The sequence below is a fragment of the Equus caballus genome, chromosome 5, assembly GCF_041296265.1.
Source record: "Equus caballus isolate H_3958 breed thoroughbred chromosome 5, TB-T2T, whole genome shotgun sequence".
NCBI classification, from domain to species: domain Eukaryota; kingdom Metazoa; phylum Chordata; class Mammalia; order Perissodactyla; family Equidae; genus Equus; species Equus caballus.
In genome coordinates, this window is record NC_091688.1 from 89,675,124 (window position 1) to 89,702,732 (window position 27,609).

The 27,609-nt window shown below is 37.0% G+C and overlaps 1 protein-coding gene across 5 annotated transcripts; it reads right to left on the reverse strand.

The window, feature by feature from the left end:
* Positions 1-13,000: 13,000 nt before the first annotated feature.
* On the reverse strand, positions 13,001-26,934 carry IFI44 (interferon induced protein 44). 5 transcript variants are annotated; one of them, XM_070266221.1, is made up of 10 exons: positions 26,769-26,890; positions 26,393-26,525; positions 26,059-26,185; positions 22,321-22,357; positions 21,391-21,586; positions 21,084-21,233; positions 16,562-16,733; positions 15,658-15,758; positions 13,917-14,163; positions 13,001-13,314 (listed from the first exon to the last, which is right to left on the reverse strand). In XM_070266221.1, exons 2-9 carry the CDS (start codon positions 26,513-26,515, stop codon positions 13,966-13,968), a joined length of 1,104 nt encoding a protein of 367 aa, XP_070122322.1. In that variant the 5' UTR covers positions 26,516-26,525; positions 26,769-26,890; the 3' UTR covers positions 13,001-13,314; positions 13,917-13,965.
* Positions 26,935-27,609: the final 675 nt, after the last annotated feature.

Below are 27,609 nucleotides of genomic sequence, written 5' to 3' on the forward strand. Positions count from 1 at the left end.
TTTTGAGAAGAACTCTCAGAGATGGAGGCAGTTTTCCTTGGTAACTTGCACAGCCAAGATTCTATCAGATTCCCTATTTCTTTGCATATCCAGGTACTTTTTGGCAGACACCTGGGAAGAATGAAATAAAAATTTGTTTCTTTGAATATTTTACACTTAGTTTTGCTGCGCATTGATGATTTTCCTTATCTTTAATTTTAGTGAGGGGATTTGATCACTCTAAAGTATCACATAAATTAATAAATGATGATTTAAAAGAGTTCATGGGTTACAATCAGCCATTGTGAATCCTTGTCTTATAATCCTGTATATTATCCTAAATTTATGCAATGTATTTATCATAACTAACATTAAGAGAAAACAGCAATAATAAATCTTGTGTAGGGAAAATAACATAGTGTATTTGGGTTTTATGACTTGTACTGGTTCTCAAAGCAACTGATTCACTTTGTGACTAATAGCAAAAAAGAGGAAACTTGAAATTGGCGGCTGAACAGAGCCAGCCGGCCATTGTGCTGATCCACGATCACCGTGGAAGCCCCCTGGGCCTGCCTTAAGATGGTTCTTTCTCAGTGCGGTGGTGTTCCCAAACTATCCGGTCCTCTCTCCTGCTACTCCTTCTTTTTCTTACTGTCTGCTTGGTCCCTCATTCTCCTCTCTGGTCCCCTGCCCAACTCTCATTGCAGATTATGAACTTGTCCCTTCTTGGTGACACAGGCTTAACCTGGTTGAAGTAATAAAACAATATTCTTGCTTCTCTGGATATACAGTCTTGTCATTTGTGCCCAGGAATGAAAAACTGAAACCAATTACCTATATTTGGTACATCATTTGGTAATTTTAAATGATGTGTGAAAACAGAATAAACAAGGATTGATTTTTATATTCTACTTTGATTCTACTTAACTGCAAATTGTGATAAAACTTGTTTTGAATAGAAAACTAGGGAAAGGTGAGATAAAAGTCACAGAAAGATGGCTGGTAACTTGCAGGTTGCCAATGTCTTTATTTAAGTATTTCTCCCACCACCTGCTCATCAAGGTTCCTTCAAAATCAAGTCAGGTCACTTAGAACCTTATGTGTTATAGGTGTTGTACTTTATAATACTTTATAGTGTTTTAACTGCCTGTCCCATATACGTAAATGTTTAGATCATGATTTTTATAAGTATCATATCATAGAATTTCAGATCTGGAAAAAGAGCATAGAACTAACATCGTGAAGTCCAAGCTACTAATTTTACAAATATAAAACTAAAACTTGGGGGCCAGCCTGGTGGTGCAGTGGTTAAGTGCACACGTTCCACTTCGGTGGCCTGGGTTCGCCAGTTCAGATCCTGGGTGTGGAGGTGGCACCACTTGGCAAGACATGCTGTAGTAGGCATCCCACATATAAAGTAGAGGAAGATGGGCACAGATGTTAGCTCAGGGCCAGTCTTCCTCAGCAAAAAGAGGAGGATTGGCAGCAGATGTTAGCTCAGGGCTAATCTTCCTCAAAAAAAAAAAAAAAACACTAAATCTTACAGAAGTAAAGAAATTAACCTCAAATCACAGAGCTACCTAACGATAGAGCAAAATGTTGAATCCATGGTTCTAGGGTCTCATTTTAATGCTGCCCCTCCTCAGACTCTAGAATCTGGAACAATACCTACACAGTGGAGAATCTCATGAATAATAATCATGAAGGATGGAAGGAATCAATTTTCCTAAATACAAATAGAAGTCCATTCATGTAACTTACAATTTACGTGGTTTTCAGGATAAGCATATTTTCCATTCATATGGAATGCATAGAAAATGTAGCCCAGATGAGTGTTAAATGTTTTAAAAAAAAATGTGCCAAGAAAAGAAGCAAAATTAGAATAGTAAGGGAGTGAGTCTCAAAAACATAGTCTGAGACTCTTGAAGAATATCTCAAGTTTGTGGAGATTGCATAGTTGCAAGTTTCTAGACATGGAGATCTTGGGACGACTAACCGAGGCCTTTATGTTGAAACGCATTGCTATGGTGCAGTTAGGTTGTGTCATTTTAATCCAGGCAGCCCCAAAACATATTTACCCCTCAATAGCCCGAAAACACATCCCTAAAAAGAACTCTTGTGTCATCCCAGCGATCGCTGTGACTGAACTGTGCAGAGCTGACCTTCCTAAGACATTTGCACAGTCCATGGCATATGGATGGTCAATAAAGAATGTTGTTGAACAGCTGAATTCTCTCTTCCAAGAATACTACAAAATTTGTAGTTTGACACACTGGGAAATATGTAGTTCGAAGCTATCTCTGCAGATACTGACCAACCCTAACAGTTGTGTGACTAAAGCAGCTTCCATATCACTTGAAAATCAAAAACATACTGGTCATAACTTCCTCCCCCTCTGAATCCTTTTCTTAAAAAAAAGATAAAAATCTTCGTATTTGTAAGAAGAAAGCAATCTTTTTAAAAAGTTCAATTATTTTTCTTATAACACTTATTTTTCTAAATAACTTAAACTCATGCCAGTGATGGATTCTCCAAAGAGAGTGAGGGCAAAATCTTGACATCCACCATAGCTTCAACCTCCCCATGCCTCAGGGAGGAAGTCCTTTTCCTCTCATCTCTGAGCTAACAGAAATCCCCTCTGGTGCCATAGTCCCTGGGCTGTGGGTGGAGGCAGACCACCTCAGGTAAGGCTCTATGAACACAGTTCACAGTCCACACATGTTGGCACTAAAGAAAGTGTTGGATCTGTGGGGATTTTTAGTCAAGCAATAGCCAAAAATGTTTTTAATATTAGGAGAGAAGGACATATCATAAATCACTATACTGTAAAGCAAAAATTACTGCTACGAGAGAAGTATAATCAAAGTGCTATAAAGTACCCATGGTATTTATCTAACTGATAGGATGAGGAAAGTCATATAACGAGGTGGCATTCAAATTGGGCTTTAAACCATTTGTTGAATTCCAATAGGAAAAAGCATAGAGATCGCGCTCTACGCTGCAGGAGTAGTAAAGGCATGAACATTTATCCTGCATTTAGGAACGGAAATAAGACCAGAAGTTGTGTGGAAGGAAAGAAGAGGCTCCACTTCTGCCTCCAGATCTGTTCCTCTGGCAGGCATCTGATTCCGCACTATATGCCGCTGCAGAGTGCTTTTCCAGGCTCCCACCACAGCTGGTTTATGGCTGGGTTTGACCAGTGTGAGACACTGGCTACAGAATGGAGGGCAGGGATGTGGAGATCCTAGGGTATGCCTGCTTCTCTCTCACTCTTGGGCATGACCTCTGGCAGCAACTGCGTCTTCTTCACAGCCCCAGCTTCCGTGGGACACCTCCACCCTGTGCAAGCTCACTTCTTACTAGGAAGCCCCACTATGGTTAGAGTTTCCTCCAAAGAGCTTTGGCTTCTTGGATCTGGTAACACCTTCTTGTCACATTGTTCTCTTCACCCTAAGGGTGGTAGAAGATTCCTGTTTTAGTTGAAAGAAATCAGAATTTGTTACCCCAAAATATGAGCCTTTGACATAAAAATTATTTTGAGCTGGGACCGGCCCAGTGGCCGAATGGTTAAGTTTGCGGGCTCTGCTGCAGCGGCCCAGGATTTCGCTGGTTCGGTTCCTTGGCACAGACATGGCACCGCTCGTGGGGCCACGTTGGGGTGGCGTCCCACATGCCACAACAAGAAGGACCTGCAACTAAGATATACAGCTATGTACCAGGGGGTGATTTGGGGAGATAAAGCAGGAAAAAAAAAAAAAAGATTGACAACAGTTGTTAGCTCAGGTGCCAATCTTAAAAAAAAAAAAAATTATTTTGAGCTGAAGGCAATTAAGAAGCAGTAAAAGCTCTCTCTATACCCTCTACCCTCTCCTTTTCTGCCTACAGGCAGAATATAGATTCTCCTTTTACTGGAGATAGACTTATCAGCCCAGAGACAGCACCAGGGGAATCTGCAAACACAACTTGCCCCACTAATTCCCTCCCACATAGTTACCTTCCAACAGTTTGCCCTCCTTGGAAGCCTAAAACTGCTTCCCTCTGTTCTGTGATTTCTCCATGAATTTCTTGTTCTTTGTTGAAGATGCTATATACGCTGGAGTTCTAAGCCACAGCTTTGAGCTCCTTTTCGTTGAGGTTTCTCCCGCGTGATGTGCACTGTACGTGTTAATAAACTGCTTTTCTCTTGTTGATCTGTCTTTCTGTTAAAGAGCCTCAGCTGAAAACCTAAGATGAGTGGAGGTCAAGTTTTGCCTCCTCTACCCAGCTAACCTATGGCTTGCTTCTCTGTCCTTCTCAGTTTTACTATCACTGCTATAACCAAATTTCTACTTTAGATTACTTTGCTTAAAAGACCTAGAGTTGCTTCTATTTTCTGCCGGGCATGGGATGAATGCAGGTGGCCATTAAGACTGACAAATAACAAGAGGAGGAGGAGTAGTAAGCTTCAGCTCAACCTTTCTTCGCCTTTTCCTATTTTAGTCCTCTGCATTTAAAAAGAGTTGTGTTTGTTGTTGTTCTCAGTTGGCTTTTAATGAAGCAGGTTCACATCCTACCAACCTTCATGTTTTATAATCATTTCATTTAATCTCCCAAAACATTATTAAACATACATCATGTGCAGTAAGTGTGCTACTTGTACTCCCACCCACAAAAAGCAGTATGCCGTGTGCACGTCCATGTGGCTAAATAATTAACATATAATGTGATAATGCTTAAATAATATCTACGGAGAGTCAGCAGAATGCAAATGGCAGGTGATGGAGGGGTGTAGATGGAGGAAGACTACAGAAGGAAGGTTAGGAAAAGATGAATAATGATAACAGGCATTTATTTAGTGCTTACTGTGTTTCTGACACTTTTCAAAAAGTGCTTTACATAGACTATCTCATTTAATCCTCGAAACAACTCTCTGAGGTAGGTATTGTAATTATCCCCATTTGCCAGATGAGAAAATAAGGCAGATAGAAATTGAGTAGCTGCTCCAAAGTATGAACAAAGGCATGGAGACAGGAGAACGCATAAAATAGTCAGGAAGAGGAAGTCACTCAGTGGATCTCTTGTTTTACTGTTTGAGATCAAATATGTCCAGATTAGGAAAACTATCCTAAGAAGTTTAGACTCAATACTATGTAGCTGAAGGGAATCCATTGTAAACCCCTGTGAAGGAAACAGTGGCCGGGAAGCAGGGCATATTATCATGGTCTTGTGGCAATTTACTATAGTAACTACTTTGCAAACTCTCGGTTCATATAGAATAATCCTAAATCAAATATAAATTAAAATTGAAGGAACGTGGCACTTGAAACATAATGTTTCTCCAGTTCCACAGGAGTGTAATTTTCCTGTACAAATTAACTCACGTATAAGTGGGTTCAATACTCATTATCCAAAAGTAATGTAATTGGGGATCACATTTATGAAAAGCAAGGGCAAAAGTACCCATATTATGTGCTCATTGATCACCATAAGTCCTGAGTAGGACACATTCAAATTTCTATTATGCATATTAGCAAACATGCTCAAATGGGACACATTCATGTTAGCTTAAAATGCCACCATGCATGAATAGTAAGTCTGATCTAATGCCAGAAGTAACAAAAGGTAACACAGAACACAGCATTTCTAAGTACTATCACATATTCAACATCAGGAGCAAATTGTCTTCCATTTAAATATTGCATACTTTTTATAAAATTATTTAATTTTAAAATTTTTCTATTGTGATCGCTTTTTTAAGAATTAGAATCCTTTGCAGTTTTTATTCAGGCTTCCAAATTTTACCCTCAGCATCCTCTCCATTTAGCAGAGCACTGGCCACTAGGGGGCAGACGTGACCAAGCTATCTAATAACGTTTCTCTTCGCTGTTTTAAATTTTGAATCAGAGATGCAGTATTCTCTTGAAGCCAAAGTGTATTTTCTTTAAAACTGCATATCAAAAAACAAACAAACAAGCAAAAAGAAAAAAAAAACCTCTGATAATTCAACATTCAATCTTTTTCATTTTCTTATAAGCTACCAAGTCCAGGACGTATCTTTGTTTTCAACTACAATAAAATTAAATTTACAATCGACAGACATAGCAAATTATCAGTTTGTTGTTCTAGAGGATTGGCAATATTCATGAGCACCTGAGTTTGTGTTTCTAAGTGGCTACTTTGGTTAGCTAGTTAGCATATTATCTAAGTTAGTTTTTACAACCTATCTATGAATAAAGTATTATCCTCATCAGAAAGATGGGGAAATGAGAAATTTTTAAAAGATCATAAATTATGCGGCAGAATAGGGATTCAGACCCAGTTTTTTCTGATTCCAAAGTTTGTATGCAACATTACTTCTTGTTTTTCTGTTTTAATTTTGAAATATAAAATATGTGCAGAAAAGGGCATAAAATACAAATGTACAGCTTAAAAATAATTGTAAAGCAAATATCCATTTCACCATCACCCTGTTCAAAACAAAAGACATTTTTAGCCCCTGAAGAAGCACCGGGTGAGCCCCTCACTCTTTACAACCCCTTCCCTTTGAAACGTAATCATCATCTTCATTCTTACCATCATCATTCCCTTTCTTTTATATACAACTTTGGTGAGATTTATATAAACCTATTTATGGTATACAGTCACGTGTCACTTAACGATAGAGATGTGTCCTGAGAAATGCATCATTAGGCGATTTTGTCATATCATACAAACATCATAGAGAGTACTTACACAAACCTAGATGGTACAGCCTGCTACACACCTAGGCTACATGGTACCAATCTTATGGGACCACCGTGGTATATACAGTCTGTTGTTGACTGAAAGGTCATTACATGGCACATGCTGTATAGATTCATTCATGCCTTTCTCCTTTTGATCAATATTGAGGTGGTTCATCAAGGGTAGTTGATGTCTTTTCAGTAAATAACTAAATCAGAGGTCATGGGTCAGTCTTGCAGTTCGGCTTCAGTGCCATTCTCTTCCCAGAGGAAACGAAAAATCCAGGATCTTTTCTCTGACTTGGCAATTACTTGGCACTATATTTGAGTGAAACAGTTGAGAGTGTTTTTCTCTTGCTCCGAGATATTATCTCAGGAAAAGAGTGATACATCCATTCTCAGTATCATTACACGTTGTATGTGCTCCCTTCCCATCTGCCATAGCTCCTTCTTTGCTTTCCATTTATTAATTATTTATTACTTATTTTATTTCCTGGATGTGTCTCCATACTGCTTACCTCAAGAGCAGAAAGCTGGAATATCTCTGCCAGGGCTTCCCCTTCTGTCCATTCCCAGGAAGAAGGAAAGGCAAGTAGTGATGGGACTACTCTACTTCTAGGCAACAGAGCAGCACTTAGTCCTAGTTTAGACATACAAGATGAGTGACTATCAAGTCCCTTATTTTCTTATCAGTATGCAAGTCAAATTCATAGGAATTGAAATAGTTTCCTGAGTATCAGTGCCTCCCTCTATCTATTATAATCCTCAAACTGATGCAGTTGGATCTAGCAAGATAAAAAATAATTTCTGTTGGAAGTAGAGTTGTGTGATTACATCATCACTCTTCTCTTTAGCCCTAACACCATATATCAAAAACCTCCCCAACGATTTTCTTACCTTATATTGACCCAGTCAAGCCAGCCAGTTCTTCATGTTCTTGTTGAGACAGGCACGTTGGTGGGTTAGGTGGAGCCCTATGTTGAAAGAAGTTTGCACAAACAGGAAGCATCCCATCCCTCAATTAGGGGACTTCCATCAGTCAACCAGGAAGCTTGTGTTATTTTAGTAGAATGAGAATCATAAGTTCAGACTTTTCAACAATAGAAACTAACAATTTTTCTGATGGCTCATTCATCTGTCTCAAAGGCAGAGTTGCAACCTGTTCATGGATACAATGTACTTTCTAGGAGCCACCTCCAGTTACTACTTCATTTCCATGTTATCCATCACTGGAGCTGATCCATCATTATTGGAATATCTCTCTGACATTATCCATAATATAATAAGTATTTTGGGTCTCAGACTTATTTGATGTCCTTCAATAATTGAAACTATCTTCACTAAAGCCCAGTTGCAGGTTAACACTGGGCCCTTGGAGTGACTACATCTAACTATTGCCGTCAGGTAACTTGCAAGTTCAAATATATGAGTAGTCACCGAATGGGAGTGATTATAGACTTCTCCCAGAGAATTTAGTCTGCATGTGTCAGCATAGTAGATACTTTCAAAATAATTTGTGTATCAGCATTACATGGCTTTGATTTTGTACTTGAGCTACAGCTCTTCCTTCATAAATCTCTCAAAGCCTCTTTTGCTCCAGATCCCATTCAAACTCAAATTTCTTTTTGGTCACTTGATATTTTAAAGGCTAATAATATCTCTGGTGCAACATACATACCCTCCAAAATCCAAATATCCCTACAAGCCATTGAGCCTCTTTCTAGTTAGTAAGGCCTGGCAATAGCACTGTACGCATGCATAAAGATAATATATATATATATATATTCTGAACTGTCTCTGGAAAGTCTCCTGTGATCCCAGCCCAAGTTTTTCCCTTAAAATTTACTTGAATAAGTTACCGCAGTGCTTATTTCTTCCCTGGCTTTCTTTTCTGATAGCGAAGCTGTCATGATAGCACCATAGTAATGAATCAACTCACTTTTGATAATGATCGAGTATAAATCTTGTCTTATTAGGTTATGCCAGTACACTAGAGAATACGAGTACCTTTGAGAGAGGATGGAGAATGTATGTTGTTGTTGTTCCCCTGAGAAAGCCAACTAAGCCTGGCTTTCTTTTGATATGAAATGGAAAACAAAGCATACAAAGGAAACTGTACAACTTCTTACCCTGTATATGTAATAGATAGACATATACATACGTTATTTGTTGCAACTCTTCACTTCTGTCTGCAATCACACACTTGCCATAAACTCACTGTGGGTGGATGGGATTTTTCAGCCTCTTCATTTTGGTTTACTCATATGACTTGCATTAGCTGGTGGCAGGTGGGCAGAAGTGGTGATGTGTTAGTCACAAGCCTGGGCTTTAAAGGACCTTGCACAGTTCCCCTGGCCTTCTTGCAGTTCTGCCACACAACAAGAAGAACTCCCAGCAGGAGGCTACTATCTCTTTAATCTGGGCATCAGAAAGCTGGAGTGGAACAGCCCCTCCAACCCACCTCAACAGCCATAGCATAAAGCGGAGCCACTCAGCTGAGCCTGTACTGGAATAACCCACCTGCAGCCAGTCCTCAGACACAGATGATAATAGACGATTCTTGTTTAAGCCACTATATTTTAGAGTGGTTTCTTAGGCAGAAAGAGTTAATCAAATATAAGGTACTAACAGGTCAAGTCTCTCATTTAAAATATCTGAGTAATTAATTTGAACTTGTCAATTTAAGTTGAAATCTGACTAAATTTGTGTAATATATTGGTAAATTTAGAATAACTTTAGGTTTTTTATGATTTTAATGTCAAAATATTAGATCCTTAAGAGTCATTTAGTCCTAAGGAAGGTTTAATCTAATGATTGAAGCACTAAAATAGGAAATTAAATATATTAAATTTCTACATGGAGTTTAAAAATTTTAAAAGGCTTAATTCATTAATTTTTTATTGAGGTATAATGGAAATACAATATCCTATTAGTTTCAAGTGTACGTCACAGTGATTCAATATTTACATACATTATGAAATGATCACTATGCTAGGTCCAGTTCCCACCTGTCACCATACAAAGTTATTACGTTGTCACTAACTATATTCCCTATGCTTTACATTACATCCTCCTGACATTTATTTCATAACCAGACATTTGTCCCTCTTAATCTCCATCACCTATCTCACCTGCCTGCCCAACCCCCCCACTCTGGTAACCACTAGTTTGTTTCCTGCGTCAATGAATTTGTTTCTGTTTTGTTTTGTGTGTTCATTTGTTTTGATTTTTAGATTCTACATATAAGTGAAATCATATGGTATTTGTCTTTCTCTGTCTGATTTATTTCACCCAGCATAATACCTTCCAGGTCCATCCATGTTGTTGCAAATGATAAGATTTCATTCGTTTTTATGGATGAGCGGCATTTCCTTGTATATGTATCCTACGTCTTCTTTATCCGTTCATCTATCAATGGACACTAGGATGCTTCCATATCTTGGCTACTATAAATAATGCTGCAATGAACATAGGGGTGCATATTCGAATTAGTGTTTTCATTTTCATTGGATAAATACCCAGAAGTCGAATTGTGGGATTATATGTTATTTCTATTACTAGTTTTTTGAGGAGCCAGCATACTGTTTTCCATAGTGGCTACACCAATTTACATTCCTACCAACAGCGTATGAGGATTCCCTTTCTCCACATCCTCACCAACATTAGTTATTCTTTGTCTTTTGATAATAACCATTCTGGTAGGTGTGGGGTGATATCTCATTGTGGTTTTGATTTGCATTTCCCTGATGATTAGTGATGTTGACCACCTTTTTATATGTCTGTTGCCCATCTGTATATCTTCTTTGAAAAACGTCTATTCAAGTCCTCTGCCCATTGTTTCATTGGGTTACTTGTTTTTTAAATATTAAGTTGTGCAAGTTGTTTATATATTTTGGATATTAACCCCTTGTAGAGTGTATGATTTGCAAATATCTTCTCCCATTCAGTAGTTTGCCAATTTTTTTTGTTGATGGTTTCCTTTGCTATGCAAAAGCTTTTCAGTTTGATGTCATTCTGTTTGTTTTTGCTTTTGTTGCCCTTGCCTGAGGAGACCAGTCCAAAAACATATTGCTAAGTCTGATGTCAAAGAACTGACTGCCTATGTTTTCTTCTAGGAGTTTTATGATTTCAGGTCTTACATTCATGTCTTTAATCCATTTTGAACCTATTTTTTATATATTTTTTTTTACCTATTTTTTTAAATAAAAAAACCTATTTTTTATTTCGTTGTTGTTGTTTTGGTGAGGAAAGCTCGCCCTGAGCTAACATCTGCTATCAATTTTCCTCTTTTTTTGCTTGAGGAAGATTACTCCTGAGCTAACATCTGTGCCAGTCTTCCTCTATTTTGTATGTGGGTCAACACTTCAGCATGGCTGACAAGTGGTGTAGGTCTGCACCTGGGATCCAAACCCAAGAACTCTGGGCCCCTGAAGCAAGGTGCACCAAACTTAACCACCATGCCACAGGGCCAGCCCCGGTTTTGAATTTATTTTCATATCTAGTGTAAGATAGCGGTCCAGTTTTTCTTTTGAAGGTAGCTGTCCAGTTTTCCCAGCACCACTTATTGAAGAGATTGTCTTTTCCCCATTGTATATTCTCGCCTCTTATGTCATAGATTAATTGACCATATACGCATGAGTTTATTTCTGGGCTGTCTATTCCATTCCATTGGTCTATGTATCTGTTTTCATGCCAGTACCATACTGTTTTATCGCCATAGCTTTGTGCTATACTTTGAAATCAGATTGTGATACCTTCGGCTTTGTTCTTCATTCTCAAGATTGCTTTGGCTATTCAGGCTCTTTTATGGTTCCATGCAAATTTTAGGATTCTTTATTCTAGTTTTGTGAAAACTGCCATTGGTATTTTATTAGGGACTGCATTGAATCTGTAGATTGCTTTGGGTGGTATGAACATTTTAACAATTAATCCTTCAAAGTAATGAGCATGGTGTATCTTTCCATTTATTTGTGTTGTCTTCACTTTCTTTTGTCAGTGTCTTACAGTTTTCAGAGTACACATATGTATCTAATCATAATCATATTTAATATCAATAATCACAATCAAAATTGTAAACGATTCAAAAATTTTAGCAGAATTTTTATATGGTCTTTAGGGTGTCTCAAGCAGTAAGAGTATACAAATTACTGTGTTTTAAAGTCAATCAGAAATGATTTTTCTCTACATAGTTATGACCTCAACTGGATGTGAAAGTCCACTTGTTTAATTTAATTTAGGAATTCCTTTTTAAATTTAATCTTGTTTTATATTTATAATTTATATGGTTCTAAAGCCAAATCTACAAAAAAGGGTGTATTCAAAGAATTCATCTTCTTTCTGTGTCCCTTCAAACACATTTCTCCTCTCTTTCTATAAGTAACCATATAAAAATGTATGGTTTTCTTCCTTTTTTTAATATATAAGAAAATACTTATAGATTTGTGGCTCCGCCTTTCTTGGAGCAGTGAAAGAATACTATATGTTATTGAGCTATCAGAATTTTGCCACTACAAATAGTCCTGAAGTTACTGGCTTTGTACATATGTCATTTCATGTTTTCGCGAGTGTATCTGTGGGACAAACTCCCAGCAGAGGGATTGCTAGTTCAAGAGTAACAGCATCTCATTTTGAACCACTTTTTCTCTTTGTGTTCTGCCTGATGATACCAGATTTCTGTCTGAGTGCTCTCACCTCTACCTTTGCCCATGTTGCTTCTTCTATCTAGAGTTCTTTCTGCCGTATCTTTATCGCCTTTATCAGACTAACTCTCTCTATATTTTAGCTCTCAGATTGCATGTTCTCTTCTTGCGGAAGCTTTACCTGACTAGGTGAAAGGACTGCTGGCTTCTGCGTAATGACTTTGTTCTCTACCAGATTGTTAGCCTCATAATATTAGCGACTTGTCTCTTTTGTTCACTGTGTCATTCACTATCATGGTGCCCAGTACATAGTATGTACTGATAAATATTCACTGAATTAATATGTTTCTTTTTGTTTACCTTACAGTTTAACCCCATGAAACCAATCACACCAGGTCATGAGAATCAAACTATAGCCCCTTTCACTTTCAGTCCTGTGGAATTCATTAATATTAACTGCCACAGCCTGGAAGAGGGGTTAGAATATGAAACAAAAAAATGGCTTAAGGTTAAAGAATACGACATTAACTGGGAACCCAAAGAGAATAAAAGCGAGTACTTCAGAAGTAAAATAAAAATGCAAAACTAAGATGAAGGAGAAAAAGATGAGAAGATGCTGGCAATTCACATTAAAATAAACTTTTTCCAAAATCACACATACACACTCAAGTTAGACTCAAGTATTATGAAAAGAAATTTTAATTTTTTACAGAAACAAAACATAAGTCCAAAAGAAATTATGACTGTTTTTTCACAATAGGTGACTTCAAATCCTGCTGCTCCTAGTTATTTATAGGTATTACAATTTTGTATGTGCATCTTCACTGCAGACATAAATAAAATATCCCCCTTCAGTTTCAGCTACTTCTCTTTTTCCTGTTTCCTTATTTCTCAATTTCACTCTTCTATGATGAGATAAAAATTAATAATATGCAAAGGGTTCACATATTTATTATCTTCTTTTGCGCACTTGATAATTCCTTTCTCAGGAATCTCTGAGAAAAGATAAACAAAATATTCTTAATGGATTATTTAGGGATAAGCAACCAGAGGGAAGATGAACATTGGGCTACAGAGATCTGAGCCAGCCCTGACTTTGGGAGTGCATGTATCACGAGGAACAGAAGAAATGGAGAAACCAAGAGAGCAGAATCAGGAAAGCAAAACTGGTAGTATGAGAGCTTCCCACACTGCATTAAGAGGGAGCCTGAGGAGGGATAGCTGTCAAAACAGTCAAATCAAAAAAGGTAAAAGCATGAGGTCCCAAGGAAGGGCAAATAATCAAAGATCACATCTGATCAGGAAAAATGCTGATCCAATCCAGTTCTAGATCCCAAGCAAAGAAGCACATTTTGAGGGAAGGGAGCAAGGATACGCTTGCGATGTTCAGACAGTGGGAATGGCAGAAGTGGATCATTTCAAAAACTTCATTTTAAAACAAGTCAAGAGGGAAGAGAAGTAGTACAGATGCCCTAGAATCTACCATAGGGGTAAGGAATCAGGAAATGTCAAGGGAAAAGATGCATCCAGCCATTGGCTTAAAGGGCAGGACTATTCACACGGCAACAACTTACAGAGACAGAGAACTGCCACGTACCCAATAGATTCAAGCGGGAAGTAGCCACGGAGCTGATGCCTTCAAGTTTCTACACCGCCAAAAGCATCTCCCTTGTTTCTTCAAGAGGCAAATCCTCCAGGAAGTCATCTGCTGCCCACAGCATATGTCTCAGTGCAAAGAGGATCAGATTGTCCTTTAGAGGGTCCAGCTCCCACTCAGAAGTATAATTACTAACCAGCAAAATGTCAGAAAGAGGAAATCCAAGTGCTTTGTGAACGGCCTCCAGCTGCAATACAGAAATTAAAACTCAGAAATCTCGAGAGTTAAAAATACTATTTTATGCCAATATAAACTATGAAAGCAGTAACAAAAAAGTAGGAGCTTGCCAATACTTTTCTTGTTGGGAAAAATGGAGATAGAGATCTGGCCCAATTAAGTACTTTCTTAAAAAACCTCACAAATCAAGCTCTAATATCACTGCTAATTTTCATTTAGAATACATGTAATAGATTCAACATGAATTAGAAATAAAAGGTAACTAATAGTTCTATATAAACTACTTTGAAATCAAAGCATTTTTAATACCATTACACCAAAGTCCATAATCTCCTTCAGTTTCCTTTTAAAAGTTATTCTCAGGATAAGTCGATTTTACTAGACTAGTTTAATGTTGATGTTTAATTCTAGCTTAGACTAGTTTATCTGAGAAGCTAGACTTCCTGGGTTCCAAATAGGGCTCTGTCCCCTCTTAGCACTGTCAATAAACATTGGCAAATGCTTTACTCCGTGTGTTTTCGTTTTATCGTCTATAAAATGTGGTGATGACTGTACCCATCCCATAGAGTTGTTATAAGCATTGAATAAGAAAAGCTATCTCATATTTAGTGCTCAACAAATATCAGCTATCATCACATCCTTCCAACTGATGATCTCACCTCCGGGTTCTTTTTGACTGCAATCTATTCTGCATACATGTGGCAGATTAATTTTTGTGAAGCTTAACTTTGGTCATATCACTACTCTTTCAAAAAATTGCTATGATTCCCCATAATGCATCTTATTAAGTCTCCTCATGCCAAGGTAACCTTCTCACTTCATCTCCCCCCGCAAGGATTCAGCCCTCCACTAAACTGAACAGCTCCATGCTTCCCATACACACTGCCCTCTCCTGCGTTGATGTATTGACTGATGCTGTCCCCACGGCCTGAATTTTTCCCCCTTTTTGTTTCTTCACTTTCTGAAATACTCTGGCTCCTTGAGAGCCATTTCCTAGTGCCATCTCAGTAATGAAATTTTCCCCTATTGCCTTTAACACAATATTTTCCTCCTCTAAACTTTCAAAGCATTTTATTTTCAGTCTTTTCATGATATTTATCATATTCAATCATATCATATTACTTTTTCAACTTTTTCTTATCCCACTCCCCCATCCCCTCACCTCCACCTATAAAATTGTAAGCTTTCCAGTGCAGGGGAATTGTTTTAATTATCTGTGTATCTGATTAGAGGTTATCACACTGGCTCGATCGTTAAAGGTAATCAATAAATATTTCTTGAACTTAATTGAATTGAATTGTAATGAATGGAATTATCTGTATCGGTGTAAAGATAAATATATATTTAATTTTTAAAACTTGGGAAGTGAGTCTGAATTATCCAAGCAATTGTTTCAATTCTTCTTAAATTCAGTAAGTGTCTCTTTTTATTTTTATGCACAGTAATATCATGTGATTATAGTGGCATGCCCCAGAAAATGTTTACAAAGGGCGTCATTCTTTACCTGGGACTTCACAGGCAGACATCTGTTTATGTCTATAAGGTCATCTTTTGTAATCAGATCCATGCTATCCACATGAGTGAGCAAAACCAAATGTACCAAACCTATGGCAAACAGATATATATTGCTTTTATTATTATAGACAGCATCAGCATTTTTTAGTTAATCAGCTATCAGTTATGCAATAGGCTATCTACGAAAAAATTTCAGAGATGTGGGAAGGTGCCCCAGCCCCCACAAAATGTTCCCCTGGACTACCCATTAATATCTAATATCTAGAATTCTAACATAGAAAATTCCCTTCATTGCCTTCCATGGTAAAAATGAGGCTTCAAGTGAAACCACTTCTTGGAAAAGGTAACTAAAACTTATGCTACAATATTGTTGATTGATTTCATATCTTATACAAACAGTTGTGGTTTTGTGGAGACTAGAGAAAAGATCAAAGGGTTCTAGTAAACAAGATGGAGCAGAAGGGGACTCAAAGAGATAGGATGTGTCAAAGCATCACAAATAAACTGCTCCTATGTCACAATATTGGCGAGCACCTCCTTGCACACCACCCTTGAGAGATTTTCAATTTCAATCAGCAGGTAAGTCAACCACTCCCTGCCTCTAACTTAATCAAAGTTGTGATAAACTAGCTCTTGGCCAAACAGAGCGGATAATAAAGCCAAGAAAAGCCAGCATGGGACACCCTAATTTCCTAATCTTGTTTACCTTCTCCAAAGCCTTTAGTCACTTGCACAAAGTCATACAGCTAGTGAGTACTTGATTTGATTGAACCGTGCTGATGGACCAAAGAAGATTCACATACGTAATTTCTTAAATTCTTCATCCTGTCCAAAACCATTCTACAATATGGTCTAATCAATTTCCCATAGTAGTAAAGTGAAAGGAGACTCACCACACTCTATCAGCTTCCTTCGAACTCTTCTGATCTTTGCCACCATCTCATCAGAGAGGTATTCAATACAGTTGACATTGAACACAAATGCTGCACAATGAATTCTGTCTTTCAGCAATGGGGAGTCAACATAGTTATCATGACCTGGTGTGATTGGTTTCATGGGGTTAAACTGTAAGGTAAACAAAAAGAAACATATTAATTCAGTGAATATTTATCAGTACATACTATGTACTGGGCACCATGATAGTGAATGACACAGTGAACAAAAGAGACAAGTCGCTAATATTATGAGGCTAACAATCTGGTAGAGAACAAAGTCATTACGCAGAAGCCAGCAGTCCTTTCACCTAGTCAGGTAAAGCTTCCGCAAGAAGAGAACATGCAATCTGAGAGCTAAAATATAGAGAGAGTTAGTCTGATAAAGGCGATAAAGATACGGCAGAAAGAACTCTAGATAGAAGAAGCAACATGGGCAAAGGTAGAGGTGAGAGCACTCAGACAGAAATCTGGTATCATCAGGCAGAACACAAAGAGAAAAAGTGGTTCAAAATGAGATGCTGTTACTCTTGAACTAGCAATCCCTCTGCTGGGAGTTTGTCCCACAGATACACTCGCGAAAACATGAAATGATATTTGTACAAAGCCAGTAACTTCAGGACTATTTGTAGTGGCAAAATTCTGATAGCTCAATAACATATAGTATTCTTTCACTGCTCCAAGAAAGGCGGAACCACAAATCTATAAGTATTTTCTTATATATTAAAAAAAGGAAGAAAACCATACATTTTTATATGGTTACTTATAGAAAGAGAGGAGAAATGTGTTTGAAGGGACACAGAGAGAAGATGAATTCTTTGAATACACCCTTTTTTGTAGATTTGGCTTTAGAACTATATAAATTATAAATATAAAACAAGATTAAATTTAAAAAGCAATTCCTAAATTAAATTAAACAAGTGAACTTTCACATCCAGTTGAGGTCATAACTATGCAGAGAAAAATCATTTCTGATTGACTTTAAAACACAGTAATTTGTATACTCTTACTGCTTGAGACACCCTAAAGACCATATAAAAAATCTGCTAAAATTTTTGAATCGTTTATAATTTTGATTGTGATTATTGATATTAAATATGATTATGATTAGATAGTTCACAGTAGCATTCAAGCTTTTATTCTGAAATTACAGTGAATATTGTGTGAAATAAAACAAATGAGTTGTTACACGATATTCTGTCATCTCTTGAAAACACAGATTCTCTATTTGGGAGAAAGCAGACACAGATGCAAGACAGAAGAGACTAAGCAAAAACTGTCTAGGCTTGAATTTGAATGAGGAGTTTCTGAATGAATTTACAACATATTTTACCATAAAAACATATCTTTTTTAGCTCTGTCCACTGAAAAGGGCAAAAACCAATGAGCAACCAAGTAGCAATGAACAATGCTATGAACCCAAACCAAGACTTCTTAGAGAAATAACTGATTCAAAATCTGGGGCTGCAAACATACAAGACGTGGCTTGGATATCTAGTCATACCAGAAATCAAAGAATATAGGAGATGTTTAGATTCATGTCAAAAGGATTCAAGATCCAAATTGCAGAGGTTCCCTCTGGTCAAAGATGTTACATTTGACAATGGCATGGAGAAAAATTACAACAGATTGAAACACATCAACTATGTTCAATTCATGAGTTCATAATGATAATGAAATAATCACTAGTCATTACTGGCAGATACAAAGAAACCAAGTTATTATTTCAAAAATTCATAAAAAAGGAAAAAAAATCAAGCATACATCCTGTTTTTCATATATCAACTGTACCACTAAGTAATCAAATGTGCATAAGGGGAAGTTTCTCTTTCATATGTGAAATGAAGGAATGATAGAGATAGAATATCACTATTTTCACACTCTAATAAATAAATGGGTGCAGTATTGAACATTAATGAACACTAATATTAAAAAAGCAAGAAAATTCAAAATTGTGTGCCTCCTCATGGAAGAACACAGTGCCATCTATGAAGCAGAAGCTGAGTCTGAACATGCCTCTAGAGTCAACGATCGATTTTTCAGGATACATGGAAAACTACATCAACAGATGCAAACAACAAAGATCAGACTATGGGGAAGTCTACAGAACAAACAACCAGATTTCTTAAAAACAAATTGCAAGGAGAAATGCCAAAAGAGATAGAGGCAGAATGTACAGGTTAAGAGAGACTAAATAGGGCTGGCCTGGTTGCCTAGTGGTTAGATTCTACGTGCTCCACTTCAGTGACCTGGGTTTGCAGGTTCAGATCCCAGGCCTGGACCTACACCACTCATCAGCCATGCTGTAGCAACAACCCACATACAAAATAGAGGAAGATTGGCACAGATGGTAGCTCAGGGCTAATCTTCCCCAAGCAAAAAAAAAGGCCGAATAAATTTACTTGAACTATTTTTCAAACAAACTGCTGAAAAAAGATGTTTCTAACCTGCTTATAAGACAATTAGAAAGTTGAATATTGAGTGACATTTGATAAATTAAGGGACAATTATTAATTTTAGATGAGGTAACAGTATGGCTGTGTTTATTAAAAGATACATATGTCCCTATGTATATAAATGTTTAGTCATTTATGGATGAGATGTTATGACTTAAATTTGTTCCCAAATAATACAGGAGAGGAGAAAGCCGATATATATAGATGAAACAAAACTGGCTATGAGTCAAAAATTTTGAAGCTGAGTAAATGAAAATTCATTAAATTATTTTGTCTACTTTTGTACAAGTTTAAAATTCTCTATAATAAAGGGTTTTTTTTAAAAAAAAAAAAAAAAGTATATTTAAAAATAAAGCTATGGCCAGCCTAGTGGCATAGTGGTTAAGTTTGCACACTCTGCTTCAGCAGCCTGGGGTTCACAGGTTCGGATCCAGGGCACAGACCTGGCACTGCTCATTGAGCCATGCTGTGGCAGCATCCCACGTAAAGTGGTGGGAGATTGACACAGATGTTAGCTCAGCAACAATCTTCCTCAAGCAAAAAAAAGAATATTGGTAACAGATCTTAGCTCAGGGTCAATATCCCTCACAAAAAAAAGAAAAAAGAAATAAAATAAACTTAACTAATTCTACAAATAACTCTATACTGAGGAATGAAAGAAACTTGCCTGAATAGAAAAAAAATGTTGTGTTTCTGGATAGGAACACTAGATGTGTAAAGATGTAAATCAACTCTAAATACAAAATTTTAAGGTAATTTCAATCAAAGCATCAACAAATCAAACACAAACAAACAAATCAAGCACAAACAAACTCACTTGGAAAAGTAAATGTGTGAAAATGGTCAACAAAAAAAAAAAACAAATGTGAGAAATGAATAATGAATATGACTTGTCCAGAGAGTTATCAAGACATAATTAATTGCTATGGTAATTAAAACAATTGAACAATATGATAATGAAAGCAATATCATAAAGGTATTGATCAATACATCAATAGAACAAACTAGAAGATACAAAAAACATTCCCTATATTTGGTAAGGAGCAGTTTCAAAAGAAATTCAGTGAAAGATGTTGGCGTATTTGACTATTCATTTAAAATAAGGTAAGCTAATGATTAATTCAAGATCTAAATTGTTTACAAAAAAGAATAGAAAGTCAAAAAAAGGATAGACTAAAGTGGCTCTTCTCTTTAATCTCCCCCTTCCTCTTGCCTGGAACACTGACAGTGCTCAGCGTGAACATCTTGAGAGCGTGGAGACAAAAGCCACATGTCTTAGTCAGCTTGGACTGCTATACTGAATTACCATATTGAGTGGCTTTCACAATAAGCATTTATCACTCAGAGTTCTGGAGGCTAGGAAGTCCCAGATCAAGCGCTGAGAGATTTGGTGACTGGTGAGGGACCTCTTCCTGATATGTAGACAGCCATGTTCTTTCTATGTCCTCATATGGCTGAAAAAGCGATCACCTCCTTGTGCTTTTCTCACAAGGCCGCTAATCCCATTCACGAGGGCTTCACTCTCCTGACCTCATCACCTCCCAAAGGCCCCACCTCCTATGCCATCACATTGGGGATTAGGGCTTCAATATATGAATTTTGGAGGGACACAAACATTTAATCTTTATCATCCCATGCTGAGGATCTCAGAACAGAACAACAGGAGGACCCTTGAAATTAATAACCTCAGAGAGCTACCACATTGGCCCAAAGCTATTTACTTTCATGCTTCCTGTTACATAAGAAAAACTGTCTATTTGAATAAGTTGATAGTTTGTTTCACACAGCCAAAGGCAATTGAGTGTGTTTTAACATTCAGAGTTGTTATGACGCCAATGATGTAAGAGTCCTTCAGGTGTTTTAACTCTTTGGAAAATAAAATATCAGAAAGGAACAAAGAATTTTAAACAAGTATAGTTTAAGAAAATAAATACTGAATCGCTGAACTAGAGCCTGATGTCGATAGTGGGCGGAAATAAACATTTTAATTATCTGTTATAACTTTTCAATGGTTAACCAAATCATACCTGGTATCTGTCAGAAACATGGCCTTTTAAGATCTGGGGTACGTCATCCATGCAAAGCCCTTCTTCTCCCTCACCCAGCCCCAGGGAATCACAGAGAATAAACGGCAAGGAGTTGCCATCCTTCTCATCCTTAATGGAATACGTCCTGTACTACAGAGGAGAAAAAAGTAAGTTTAAGAGTTTATTTTTTTGAAAACTGTAAATTGAGATGAAGTCTATATATAATGAAGTTTACCAGCAAAAGACTTTTCAAATCTAATTAACTTGAACAAAGAAGCGAAGGCTGAGTTACCTAGAACAGGCTCACCTTCTGAGATATCCCGGTTGTATCAGAGCCCACCAAAGCCTGGTGCACTACACGGCCTTGGAAAACAGACTTCACTGAGTTGACAAAGCTAGACTTCCCAGCTCCAATCGGACCCAACAAAAGAATTCGTATTTGGTGAACCAGGTCTCCATACGGCTTATAAGTTCTCATGGAAGACCATAAACTCTCCCTGAGCCTGTTTAGACGAGACAATTATAACAGTTGACTGAGATTATGTCGCAAGACTTTATCATAAATTTTCCTATAATTCATTTTCTTTTCTTATCTATCATTATTTATTTTTGATTAGTAGTTTACCTTCTTGTACAAAAGATGTGAAACCATCCTACCTCAAATCCTATTGTAAAAGAAGGAAAAGTAAAAATAACACTTTTAACTAAAGCCAATCAGACACAAAACCTTTCAGATTTAAGTAACCAGATCATATAAACCTAGGAATAAATATCAACTATGCTAAACATGAAGACGAATTATCAGTAATAGACTTCAAAAACCACAGCAAACGTGTGACTTTTGAAGTTTATGGAAGTAGACCATTTCTAACATGTTCTTGAAACTCAAGATAGGTATTTTCCACCTGCCAACCATCCCTTCCACAGCAATTTCCTAAAGTAGTTAAAGCTGTCAATGCAAGAATTCTAAGCAAAAATGTAGACAGGCAGCCAAAGAATTATTTTCCTTCAAGTATATAAAATATTAGAAATGTCTTCACCCTTCTCAGTATTCTTTTTGTTTTAACATTACCATTACCAAATTGTTTTATGATTATAGGTATAGTTATACTTTCTTCCTCATGATCCACAAGTTATCTGTTATAATTTGTGCTACCAATTTTATTGAACAGAATTTGTAATCGAATAAGTCTAAGATAATGAACAGAACAATAGAACTTTAAAAACATTGACTTACTCAGTGACCTCTTCCATCTTCCTTTTGTTCAATATATCTAGGAAAATAATCAAAGAATAATGAAGATTGCAAGTTGTTGAATGGCTGACTGAATGAATGTCAATGAACTCACTAGGGAAAAATACCAAAATAGTCTTTCCAGGAGAACAGTGCAGTATAATGAAAACCAAGTGGCAAAAATTGTGACAAATCTCCTTAGCATCATCTCATTTGAAGAGTCAAGAGCTAGAGGCAAGGTGGGCACTTCAAGACTATAGTGTCGGCAGACTTTTTCTCACCCAATAACTCAGAAGTCGTGCATGGCTCACTCCAATACGGGAGATGAGGGCTGGGGACTTTTCTGAATCAGAGAAGCAAGGCATAGAGGCATGGACAGGCCATGGAAAGACTGGGAATACTCTAAGATTATTTTCCCTCCACAGCCCAATAGGTCAAAAAGGGATAATATGCAGAGACACACAAACGAAAAATCCATAGGCACCAGATTTTCTCCAAAATCTGCTACCAACAAATGGGGCTCCTGGAACTTTCAGTCCAATTGATTTTCTTCTTGGCTCCAGATGAGAATGTAGGACTCGTACCCAGCCAATCAGAGCACAGTGAGTGATCCAGGGGTGGGCTGAGAACTTCATTTGAACCAATGAAATTCAGGCTCAGAATTCTTTTGTTTCTTGGGAAGAAATACTCTTTTATGGTGAATTTAAAACTGAAAGGATTCGGTGCAGTGATGCTGGCAGTTAGCTAAACTAAAAAAGAAGAATATTGTGTGGAACATTTACAAAGATGACTCAATGCATGGTTACAAAGAAAACTTCTTTAAATTACCAAAAGTAGAAATAGTGAAGGCTGCAGTCAATTACTACTGTATAATAAAACTAGAAAAGAACAAGTGTAAACAAAGAAAAATGCAACCTTTGGGGATTTTGTGAAGCACTCTCTTAAAGGACTTTAATACACAAAAGGAAATTAAAAAATCACAATTGTAAATACAGAGAAAATAACAACAATATAAACACTCTATAGCAACCTTGTGATAAAAGTATATTTCACTAATAACAGGAAAGAAAGCTTTGAAAATAGAAAATAGGAACAGAAAACAATAAAGGAACAAACTTAGAAACGTAAGAAGGAATTAACAAAAATACAAAGACAAATCTTATAAATTGGAAAAAAGTATAAATTAATATAGTAGCTGATTGGTTTAAAATGTAAAATAGATAAATTACCAGCTAGTCTAATCAAAGAAAACCAAATTCTCAAAATGTCATACCACAGCTCACATACCAGAATGGTTACATATTGTAAAACCAGTAATAAAAAGTTTTGGGAAAGATTTAGAGTGATGGAAACTCTCATTCACTGCTTGTGGTAGTACAATTGGTATGTGATTATGTTGGAAAACTTTGTCAGCATCCACTGAAGTTGAACATACACATACTAGATGACCCAGAAATTTCATACTCATATTCTTTGAAAAATATGTATATGCATGAACCAAAAGACATGTACAAGAATGTTTATAGCAGTATTATTTGTAATAGCCCCAAACTGGAAAACCCAAATGTCCACCAACAGTGACTTGATTTTTTTAAAAAAGCATGATAGAGTCATTACAATGGAATACTATATGAAAAAGAAAGGGAATAAATAACTGCTACTTATAATAATGTGGATGAATCACTGGGGAGGTAAGATTTACAACTGCTGTCCTGTGATGCAGTCACTCACTTCACCAGGTAAAACTTTCAGGGAAAGAAAGAAAAGTGACCCAGCCTAATTTCCTTATAAATATGCTAATACTCTTACCTCCTGCTAAATAGACTAATGATGTTTGCTGCAAGGAAAGTATTTATCTCTTGAACGTCCCTATTAGGATGTTCCTGGCTAAGAATTACTTACAATAAATAAATCCAGATTTTATGGATTTATGAGGCACATCTTCCTGGGAAATGTCATGTAAGCTGATTGTCTTAGTTTGCTCAGGCTGCCATACAAAATATCATGGACTGGGGGGCTTAAACAACAGAAATTTATTTCTCACAGTTCTGGAGACTAAGAAGTCCAAGATCAAGGTGCTGGCAAGGGAGGTTTCACTCTGAGGCCTCTTCTCTTGGCTTGTAGGTAGCCGCCATCTTGCTGTGTGCTCACATGACCTCTTTTTGTGTGTTTGTGGGGAGAAAGAAAGACCTCTCTTGGGTCCCTTCTTATATGGACACTGAATCCTGTTGAATTAAGGCCTCACTCTTATGACCTTGTTTACCTAAATTAGTTCTTTAGAGGCCTCATCTCCAAGGAAGGACACATGGGGGGTTAGGACTTCAACATAGGAATTTGAGGCAGACACAATTCAGTCCATGGCACTAGCATATAAATGTTCCATAACCTAACCACTCTTCCATATGTCAGGTGGCCCACAAACTTCATTTAAAAACCCATCTGTTGTTCTTAGCCAGAAAGCATATGTCTAATATGAGAAGAAGGGATATAGGAGCCTCACAGAATATCCTAGAACACTTTCTGTCTTCTTTGAGACTTTTGATTGCCTTTATCCTTGAAGTTATTAGTAATACTCGATACTGGGTAAGATGTCTGATTTGTAGAGATCTGATTTTATAATCCAATCTCTTGTATTAGCTCAATCTCTCAAACATAATAGTGAATGAAAGAGGCCAGACACATAAGAGCACATACTTTGGTATGGTTCCACTTACATAAAGTTAAAAAATAGAAAGTAGTAATTAATGTTGATATGAGCCAAAATAAGTGAATCTGGCCTTCAGTTTTTCACAGCAACATCAATGCTGTGGAAACATTACAACATCCCCCCCAAAACAAATGTGATCCAAGAATTGTGTACTCTTATAGTCATTTAAGTATAAAGACCACAAACAATTAGTTTGCAATATGCAAATACTCAAGGAATATTATTCCCAGAAGCTCTTCTTTTAAATGGATAGATATAAACAAGTGTTTCATAGAAAAAAGTAAATGGCCAATACACATAGACTTCTTAGTTATCAGGAATGTGTAAAAAAAAAAAGGAGAAATCATCTTTTGACCATCAAATTGGCAAACATTCTAAATATTGAGAATATCAAAGATTGGCAAGGATACAGGGAAATAACATTTCTATACCACTCTTGGGGATAGAATTAGACACTGGAAGCTTTTGAAATGTGTCTTTCAAAATGCAAATGTACGCAATCCGCAAACAGCAGTTCCACCGCCAGAAAGTTACTATAAGGAAGTATTTTTGTGCACAATTATAGGTATACAGATATTTCAGGATCATTGCTTACAACAGCAACATTGGAAACAATTTAAATGCTTTTTAGTAGGAAAATAAGTAAATTAGTTTTAGTCTTTTGATATAAAGGATACAAAGGGAAACTGCATCAGAAAGGACCCCGTACCAATCAAGTGAACGTCAAGCTCTGGTTTCTCTGCAAGAGAGTCTCATAGTCTTCAAGTTTTCTTCTCTCCTTCTCTCTTCTCCTTCCACCCTTCCTTCTCCTCCCCTTCTCCTTTCCCCACACAAACACATTCCAGAAAACTCTGTATATACTACTTTTGACTGTGATTGTGTCTTAGCAAACAGTTGGTGGCCAGGTTCTGTCTGGGCCAACTGGAGAAAAGAACAAGTGTAAGAGACGTTTTTCCTTCAGAGATGAGTCAGCTTTAACCCTCCAAACATGCAAGCGAGAACTCTATAGCATAGACCTGTCTGGTTAAACCTACCTTCACATTGAAAAACTTCACATTCCTCAAAGGAGATACTTTCACATTGAAGTAATCCAAGTTCTTTACTTGTATTTGCACTTATATGCAACTTTCTTCCCGTTAGATCAATGCCAAATTCATATTTCTTTTGCCGGTGCCATCCAGTCCATGTAACAAACAACATAGATGGTACACAGAGTTTCATTTTACATTCCAGAATTTTAGTCTCTTGTAAGGCAAAAAGGGTAATGAAACTTGTCTTTCCTTCCTGGTAACCCTCCTGCATAAATGCCCCAGTAACATGATCTTTACTATAAATCACTGTCACAGTAGGTCCTTGATTACTGCATACCTGGAGCAAATGTTCAAGGGAAAATTTATGGACACTAGCTTTATAGAGAAGGTTAAACTTTCCTCCAAAATGATTTTGCAGAATCTTCTCTTGCATCCATGTCAAACAAGTTGTCACTGCCATACTTCTCAATCTAGTGGAAAATAAAATACATTTTCCATTAAATATTGAAAAACAGATAATATGTACTGTCTCAAAGCTTGTATTTATGCCTCTTATTTCCATTACACACGAAATGAGTAAATAGAGGGTGAATACCTAGCAAGAAAAATCATTAGCTAGTTTTTCTTTCTAAATGATTATTTTTAAAAAAAATTTTTTTAAAGACTGTTGTTTGCTAGTGGCTAGGAAAAGCAGAAAGGAGCAAGTCGTTTACCTGTTTGTAGGATCTGCACAAGGGCTGAAGCTGAGAGCAGCTGCTCTCTCTGGACAGCTAGGCAGGCATCAAAGTAGGAGCAGAAAATTCTTCAGCAACCTCGAGGCTTCAGAGATTCTGAGAAAAGGAAACTGAAACTAAGTGCAGCCCCGCCCACTAGCAGTGTGCCAAATTCCCGGGGACCGTAAACTTATCCGGCTATTTTATTGTTTTTAACTGAAGTGTAGTTGGCATACAAGATTATGTTAGTTTCAGGTGTACATCATAGTGATTTGATATTTATATACATTTATAACCATAGAAAGTTATTACAATATTATGACTATATTCCTTACACTCTGTATTATATCCCAGTGACTTATTTCTTGTATAACTGGAAGTTTGCACCTCTTAATAGCCTTCTCCTATTTCAACAAACTCCCCACCCCGCTGTCCTCTGACAACCACCAGTTTGCGTTCTGTGTCTGAGTCTGTTTCTGTTTGTTCACTTGTTTTGTTTTTTAGATTCCACAGTAAAATCATACAAAAATATTATTGGAAGAAACAAGGAATTAAAGTTAGAAGAAAGAAAACCTAACAGCTCACTACGTTTTTTTAAGTGACTCTTTAAAAGACATTTCTTTAAGGAAAATTCAATCAGTGTCTATATATGGACATACAGAAAAGCACTGTCTATTCTAACTCCAGAACACATCTCAAATTCATCCATTTCTCCTGATCTCTGCTATCAATTTATTCTAAACCAACATATTTCCTTACGTAGGTTGTTAAAATCATCTCCTAACTGGTCCCTCTGCTTTTTCGCCTGCCCCCTCTCCAACTGATGCTCGTTAACACAGCC

Coding starts and splice junctions, on each gene's coding strand:
- IFI44 (XM_005610473.4), bottom strand. CDS start 26,515: ATGGCAGTGACAACTTGTTTGACATGGATGCAAGAGAAGATTCTGCAA. Junction 22,358..26,058: donor TGAAGTTTTTCAATGTGAAG/GTAGGTTTAACC, acceptor TTATTTTCCTAG/ATATATTGAACAAAAGGAAG. Junction 14,164..15,657: donor GTCTGCCTGTGAAGTCCCAG/GTAAAGAATGAC, acceptor TCTGTATTGCAG/CTGGAGGCCGTTCACAAAGC.